Raw genomic sequence first — 8,573 nt, 5'->3', positions numbered from 1 at the left:
CTTCAGTATGTAGTACTAACTGCATACTACACAATACACCCTTCAGTATGTAGTACTAACTGCATACTACTCAATACACCCTTCAGTATGTAGTACTAACTGCATACTACTCAATACACCCTTCAGTATGTAGTACTAACTGCATACTACTCAATACACCCTATGTAGTACTAACTGCATACAGTATGTAGTACTAACTGCATACTACTCAATACACCCTTCAGTATGTAGTACTAACTGCATACTACTCAATACACCCTTCAGTATGTAGTACTAACTGCATACTATATACACCCTCACTAACTGCATAATCAATACACCCTTCAGTATGTAGTACTAACTGCATACTACTCAATACACCCTTCAGTATGTAGTACTAACTGCATACTACTCAATACACCCTTCAGTATGTAGTACTAACTGCATACTACTCAATACACCCTTCAGTATGTAGTACTAACTGCATACTACTCAATACACCCTTCAGTATGTAGTACTAACTGCATACTACTCAATACACCCTTCAGTATGTAGTACTAACTGCATACTACTCAATACACCCTTCAGTATGTAGTACTAACTGCATACTACTCAATACACCCTTCAGTATGTAGTACTAACTGCATACTACTCAATACACCCTTCAGTATGTAGTACTAACTGCATACTACTCAATACACCCTTCAGTATGTAGTACTAACTGCATACTACTCAATACACCCTTCAGTACACCCTTCAGTATGTAGTACTAACTGCATACTACTCAATACACCCTTCAGTATGTAGTACTAACTGCATACTACTCAATACACCCTTCAGTATGTAGTACTAACTGCATACTACTCAATACACCCTTCAGTATGTAGTACTAACTGCATACTACTCAATACACCCTTCAGTATGTAGTACTAACATGCATACTACTCAATACACCCTTCAGTATGTAGTAACTAACTGCATACTACTCAATACACCCTTCAGTATGTAGTACTAACTGCATACTACTCAATACACCCTTCAGTATGTAGAACTAACTGCATACTACTCAATACACCCTTCAGTATGTAGTACTAACTGCATACTACTCAGTACACCCTTCAGTATGTAGTACTAACTGCATACTACACAATACACCCCCTTCAGTATGTAGTACTAACTGCATACTACTCAATACACCCTTCAGTATGTAGTACTAACTGCATACTACTCAATACACCCTTCAGTATGTAGTACTAACTGCATACTACTCAATACACCCTTCAGTATGTAGTACTAACTGCATACTACTACACTTCAGTATACACTGCATACTTCAATACACCCTTCAGTATGTAGTACTAACTGCATACTACTCAATACACCCTTCAGTATGTAGTACTAACTGCATACTACTCAATACACCCTTCAGTATGTAGTACTAACTGCATACTACACAATACACCCTTCAGTATGTAGTACTAACTGCATACTACTCAATACACCCTTCAGTATGTAGTACTAACTGCATACTACTCAATACACCCTTCAGTATGTAGTACTAACTGCATACTACTTCAATATACACCCTTCAGTATGTAGTACTAACTGCATACTACTCAATACACCCTTCAGTATGTAGTACTAACTGCATACTACTCAATACACCCTTCAGTATGTAGTACTAACTGCATACTACTCAATACACCCTTCAGTATGTAGTACTAACTGCATACTACTCAATACACCCTTCAGTATGTAGTACTAACTGCATACTACTCAATACACCCTTCAGTATGTAGTACTAACAGCATACTACTCAATACACCCTTCAGTATGTAGTACTAACTGCATACTACTCAATACACCCTTCAGTATGTAGTACTAACTGCATACTACTCAATACACCCTTCAGTATGTAGTACTAACTGCATACTACTCAATACACCCTTCAGTATGTAGTACTAACTGCATACTACTCAATACACCCTTGTGTTAATGTGTGTTTTTTTGATGTGTTTTGCCAAATGTTTGTTATAGAGTGTAAAGCAGAACATGTGCCAGTAGTACTGCAGATCTGGTGTCTGGTTCTACTAAATGAGTTACAGGTGTGGGTCATGGGACAGTTTTAGTGTGTAAACAATTGGGAAAAACTGTAATGTATTAATGTGTGTTGTGTGAATGTGTTAATGTGTGTATTACCAGCCATTCTGCAGCAGTAGTAGAAGCAGCAGTAAGGAAGAGAGGATCCTGTACGTTAATAACTACTCAGATGGCCCCACCACCTTCTCTCAGCTGGAAGATTACCGTGACGACGCTGGACACGAGAGGTACATCCTCAACTGCTCCCGCCCCGGCTCCACCCTGCCAACACATGCAGGGCTCCTAGCCAATCAGCAGGGGGTGCTGGTACTACAGGAAGGTATTCATGCCCAAGTTAGGAAGGTAATGAACCTTTTACATTATGCAACAAAAAAATCCTATAAAATACTCTAAATAGGATTGTTAAACACAGTGGAGCTAAAACTTTAAATTTGGCTTTATATTCCAACATTTTTGGTTTAAGATGTTTTATATGAGGCGACAGTATAGAATGTCACCTTTTATAAGTGGAAATGTTCATACAAAACTGTTTTACCGGTTAGAGAAGAATGTACTTTATGTGTCTAGTCCCTCCATTTGAAGGTGTCATACATGTTTAAAAAATGTATTTATTTTACATTTAGTCAAAAGTTTAGTATTTGGTCCTATATTCCTAGAACGCAATGATTGCATCAACTTTCTGACTCTACAATCTTGGATGCATTTGCAGTTTGTTTGTTTGTGTTTTGGATTATGTTGTGCCCAATAGAAATTAATGGTAAACAATGTATTGTGTAATTTTAGAGTACATCTTATTGTAAATAAGAATATAATGTTTCTGAACACTTCTACATGAATTTTGTTGTTCCCATTCATGAATCATGAATAATGATGAGTGAGAAAGTTAGACGCACAAAGACCATGCCTCCAAAAGATGATAACCTCTCACCATTACCAATAACAGGGGAGGTTAGCATGTGTATTAATATGGAACCCCATTAGCTACTCTTCCTGGGGTCCACAAAACATACAAAACATGATAACAAAAGTAACAGTAATATCCAACAATTCACAACTATACACAAGAATCTAAAGTAAAATTATGGAGTTTATATGAAATATTAGGACGAGCAATGTCAGAGCGGCATTGACTAAAATACAGTAGAATAGAATACAGTATATATATGTGATGAGTAAAGCAGTATGTAAACATTATTAAAGTGACCAGTGATTCCATGTCTATGTATATAGGGCAGCAGCCTCTAAGGTGCAGGGTTGAGTAGCCTGCTAGTGATGGCTGTTTAACAGTCTGATGGCCTTGAGATAGAAGCTGTTTTTCAGTCTCTCTGTCCCAGCTTTGATGCACTTGTACTGACCTCGCCTTCTGGATGATGGTGGGGTGAACAGGTCATAGCTCGGGTGGTTGATGTCCTTGATGATCTTTTTGGCCTTCCTGTGACATTGGGTGCTGTAGGTGTCCTGGAGGGCAGGTAGTTTGCCCCCAGTGATGCGTTGGGCAGACCACACCACCCTCTGGAGAGCCTTGAGGTTGAGGGCAGTGCAGTTGCTGTACCAGGCGGTGATACAGACCGACAGGACGCTCTCAATTTTGAGAGCCAAGCAGCCAAGGAGCCAAGCAGAATTTCTTCAGCCTACAGAGGTTGACGAGGCGCTGTTGTGCCTTCTTCACCATGCTCTCTGCGTGGGTGGGCCATTTCAGATTGCCGGTGATGTGTACACTGAGGAACTTGAAGCTTTTCACCTCCGCTGCGGTTCTGTCGATGTGGATAGTGGTGTGCTTTCTCTTCTTTTCCTGAAGTCCACGATCAGCTCCTTCGATTTGTTGACGTTGAGTGTGAGGTTATTTTCCTGGCACCACTCTGCCTCACCTCCTCCCTTTAGGCTGTCTCATCATTGTTGGTAATCAAGCTACCCACTACTGTTGTGTTGTCTGCAAACTTGATGATTGAGTTGGAGGCGTGAATGGCCACAAAGGTCATGGGTGAACAGGGAGTACAGGAGGGGCTGAGCATGCACCCTGGTGGGGCCCCAGTGTTGAGGATCAGCTAAGTGGAGGGATTATTTTCTATCTTTACCACCTGGGGGCGGCCCATCAGAAAGTCCAGGATCCAGGGCGGTGTTCAGATACAAGGCCTCAAGCTTAATGATGAGCTTGGAGCTTGGAGGGTACTATGTTGAAGGCTGAGTTATAGATGTACCCAGGTCCCATCTACTATCCTTCTGACCCTATGTAGCCAGGTACATCTACTATCCTTCTGACCCTATGTAGCCAGGTCCATCTACTATCCTTCTGACCCAGGTCCCATCTACTATCCTTCTGACCCAGGTCCTAGATGGACCTGGCTACATAGGGTCAGAAGGATAGTAGATAGGACCTGGCTACATAGGGTCAGAAGGATAGTAGATGTGACATGGCTACATAGGGTCAGAAGGATAGTAGATGGGACCTGGCTACATCAAATCAAATCAAATCAAATCAAATTTATTTATATAGCCCTTCGTACATCAGCTGATATCTCAAAGTGCTGTACAGAAACCCAGCCTAAAACCCCAAACAGCAAGCAATGCAGGTGTAGAAGCACGGTGGCTAGGAAAAACTCCCTAGAAAGGCCAAAACCTAGGAAGAAACCTAGAGAGGAACCAGGCTATGTGGGGTGGCCAGTCCTCTTCTGGCTGTGCCGGGTGGAGATTATAACAGAACATGGCCAAGATGTTCAAATGTTCATAAATGACCAGTATGGTTGAATAATAATAAGGCAGAACAGTTGAAACTGGAGCAGCAGCACGGTCAGGTGGACTGGGGTCAGAAGGATAGTAGATGGACCTGGGTCAGAAGGATAGTAGATGGGACCTGGGTCAGAAGGATAATAGATGGGACCTGGCTACATAGGGTCAGAAGGATAGTAGATGGACCTGGCTACATAGGGTCAGAAGGATAGAAGATGGGACGTGGGTCAGAAGGATAGTAAATGGGACCTGGCTACATAGGGTCAGAAGGATAGTAGATGGAGCTGGCTACATAGGATCAGAAGGATAGTAGATGGGACCTGGGTCAGAAGGATAGTAGATGGGACCTGGGTCAGAAGGATAGTAGATGGGACCTGGGTCAGAAGGATAGTAGATGGGACCTGGCTACATAGGGTCAGAAGGATAGTAGATGGGACCTGGGTCAGAAGGATAGTAGATGGGACCTGGGTCAGAAGGATAGTAGATGGGACCTGGCTACATATGGTCAGAAGGATAGTGCACCTGCAAACAACAACAAAAACATTAAGATAAGTTTATGGAAAGAAAATGTAACGTAAAACGTCATTTTAAAGTAAGACGTAGGTTTCCGTTTTTGTTTGTACAGCTTACTTGGCCCTTTGATGTGTCAAGTCACTCTGGTCCACGCTGACCTTGTGCATGAGAATCATCGTCAGCTTTAGCCCCCACCCAAACTCTGATCATTTTACTCGCCCTAGCAGAGCTGATTAGGCTGTTTTCATGTTATCCAGACCGTTGGTGACTGTAACTGTACTCCTGGCAACAATAGAATCATGCTTTTTTTTTTTTTGCCAACACAGGCCATATTCAACCGGTGTTGAGCGTTCGTAATGAGTTATTCTGCTCTCTGGCACACTCAGATGAGAGTGCTCTGTTGTTGCAGTGGTGTTCTATTGAAATGGATACTTGCATTACTGGAGTCTTTTCTTATGTTTTAATACGCGATACATTTAAAAAAAGACAGGATTTACCTACACATACTGAACAGCTCAAATAGACAGAAGCGTGCTATATGGGCAACCAATCCAAACTCATCTCTCGGCATGTCCAGCCCACTCATTATCTCAGCCAATCATGGCTAGCGGGAAGGTAGCTGCCTTTTTAGGCTCGTAATGGAACAATTGTATTGGTATTTACAGATGGCAGACAGACACATCTGTTATTAAGGCTGAAAGTTCACATGTTCGTGAAAGCTGCCCCCCCGCCCCCCCAAAAAAACCGTTTTGATAAAAAAAAAAAAAAGTTTACCTTCAAATAGCTCTCCTGGGAAGTAGTTACACGAGTTTCCTGAATCAGGTCACATCTACAGCAACACCTCCATAGGCATTCCTGACTTTTCTGCACATGTTATATCCTTCTACTGCTGTATCTCCTAATTACTTGTCTAAGGTAGTGTCAGATATAGCTAATATATGCATGTTATCTGACGTGTTAGGTTCTTATTTTTCAGAGTAAATAATAATCATATCCCACTTTTGGGTGGAGTCTCCTCTTTATCTCTAAACATTACCTCATTCTTGCTAAGCAGGGAACTAAGTGATATGAACCTTGAATGGTTTCTCCCCTTATTAGTACTGTCACATGCGGTTGGTTTCCCTGCACTCAGCCCCTCCCAAGCTTCATTATGGCTCCACCCCTCATGTCTCTTTTGTAACTAATGTTCCTATACATCTGAGTAAAACCATGTTGCAAGTTTAACCCCGAATCCAACAGACGTTAGCAAGTTATTGATTTTATTAACCTTATGTCTACGGCTACATACATATGGGCTGTTTCCAGCCCTTGCCCTTTCCTGTGTAGCTGTGTGTGTGTGTGTGTGTGTGTGTGTGTGTGTGTGTGTGTGTGTGTGTGTGTGTGTGTGTGTGTGTGTGTGTGTATGTGTGTGTGTTGTTGGGCTGCAGCCACTGACCCTGAGGCTCTCTCATTCCTCCAGGTCTTTTGGGAGGGAGAGTGGACAATAAGCCTGTCAAAGCTGATGTAAGCAATGTTCCCATGCTCTCTGGCAGCTTTCATCGGTGGGATAATTGCTTTTTCCGCCTCTGGTGCACAGCTTCAGAGAAGTCCTTGTTGAGGAAGATGTTGGTTCCTCTCAAGTTCTTGGCTCTCTCCAGAACAGCCATCTTGTTTCCCAGACCTGCTACACCTCAATCTTGGTATGATTTAATGTGAAGCTCTTCGGTGAACATGTTTCTTACTTTCTCCTCAGACTCGGCCCAGTTATTATATGAAAACTATCTACAACGATGATATTCCTCCTGGATTGTCCTTCTGCGTTTTCTCAGTCGTCTGTAATAACGATTCACAGAGAGTGCTTGGCAGGACTTACAGTTTGTCGTCATCTTGCTGCAAGTGTCTTCGAGGACATCCACCTCTCCCTGGGAGAACTGCAAACTGTTCTTCAGGTCCTGGACCTCTCTGGTCAGATTGTCTGTTCTTTAATTAGTTGAGTCCACCAGTATTTGGACAAAACTCTAGAAGCTATTTTCCTGTTGTTGTAACAACTGCTTGTAGAAATCATTTTTGTTTGTTTAAAAGATTGTTCACCTGTGACAGAGAAACACTGTCCTCTCCACCTTTTGGGTTTGAATGTCATGGTAACAATGTAGGCTCAGGCTACGCAGTTCCCCCTATGTAACTTCCTCACTCATCATTATTCACAATTTGTTCATGATTATTTTTAAAGGGACTAGAGACCCACAGTTTCCTCTACCACATACAGATGGCCTACGAGATCCACTGCTGAGAGGAGATCCACTGAGGGGAGAGATCCACTGCTGAGAGGAGATCCACTGAGGGGAGAGATCCACTGCTGAGAGGAGATTCACTGAGGGGAGAGATCCACTGCTGAGAGGAGATCCACTGAGGGGAGAGATCCATGGAAAGGGATAGTTAAGAGGAATATATATAGTGCTGAGAGTAGATTTTTAAAGAGATGTGACGGTTTCTCTCTAAACACACCCTGAAGAATGGTTAACTCCACAGAATAAATAAATGGTTAACTCCACAGAATAAATAAATGGTTAACTCCACAGAATAAATAAATGCAGCCTCAGGATATGCAGTTGCAGTTTTTACAATCACCAAAGAAAATGATATTGGAGGGTAATGCAGTCGGCATTTGATGGTGAGGTATTCCAGATTGGGAGAACAAAAGGACTTGAGTTCCTGTACGTTAATCACACCGTCACTAGTTAATCATGAGACATACCCCTCCACCTTTATTCCCCCTGGAGAGTTCTTTCTTCCTGTCTGCACACTGAACCCCGCTGGCTGAATGGATGGGGAGAATATATCCCGAGAGGGCCATGATTCCGTAAAACATATTATGTTACAGTCCCTGATGTTGCTCTGGAAGGAGATTCTCGTCCTGAGATATGCTTTATTGGCCAGGGACTGGACGTTAGTGAGTAATATACTCTGAAGCCGAGGATGGTTTATACTCTACCGTCTACACACACCATCCTATATAACTACTATCCTATATAACTACTGTCTATACACACACCATCCTATATAACTACTGTCTATAGACACACCATCCTATATAACTACTGTCTATACACACCATCCTATATAACTACTGTCTATAGACACACCATCCTATATAATTACTATCTATACACACCATCCTATATAACTACTATCCTATATAACTACTGTCTATACACACACCATCCTATATAACTACTGTCTATACACACCACCCTATATAACTACTGTCTATACAC

The 8,573-nt window shown here is 42.1% G+C and overlaps 1 protein-coding gene across 2 annotated transcripts in view; it reads left to right on the top strand.

Moving 5' to 3' along the window:
- The window catches only part of LOC112227299 (leucine-rich repeat-containing protein 24-like), a 21,263-nt gene extending 12,895 nt beyond the window's left edge, over positions 1 to 8,368 (top strand). For both annotated transcript variants that reach the window (XM_042308302.1, XM_042308301.1), the window contains 2 exons: positions 2,182 to 2,421; positions 7,565 to 8,368. In XM_042308302.1, the coding sequence (XP_042164236.1) occupies positions 2,182 to 2,421; positions 7,565 to 7,588 (264 nt within the window). In that variant the 3' untranslated portion in view covers positions 7,589 to 8,368. The remainder of the gene's footprint in view (positions 1 to 2,181; positions 2,422 to 7,564) is intronic.
- The last annotated feature ends 205 nt before the right edge of the window (positions 8,369 to 8,573 follow it).

This window comes from Oncorhynchus tshawytscha, linkage group LG28 (genome assembly GCF_018296145.1).
Source record: "Oncorhynchus tshawytscha isolate Ot180627B linkage group LG28, Otsh_v2.0, whole genome shotgun sequence".
Taxonomy (NCBI): domain Eukaryota; kingdom Metazoa; phylum Chordata; class Actinopteri; order Salmoniformes; family Salmonidae; genus Oncorhynchus; species Oncorhynchus tshawytscha.
This window is presented reverse-complemented; position numbering and strand designations above follow the sequence as displayed.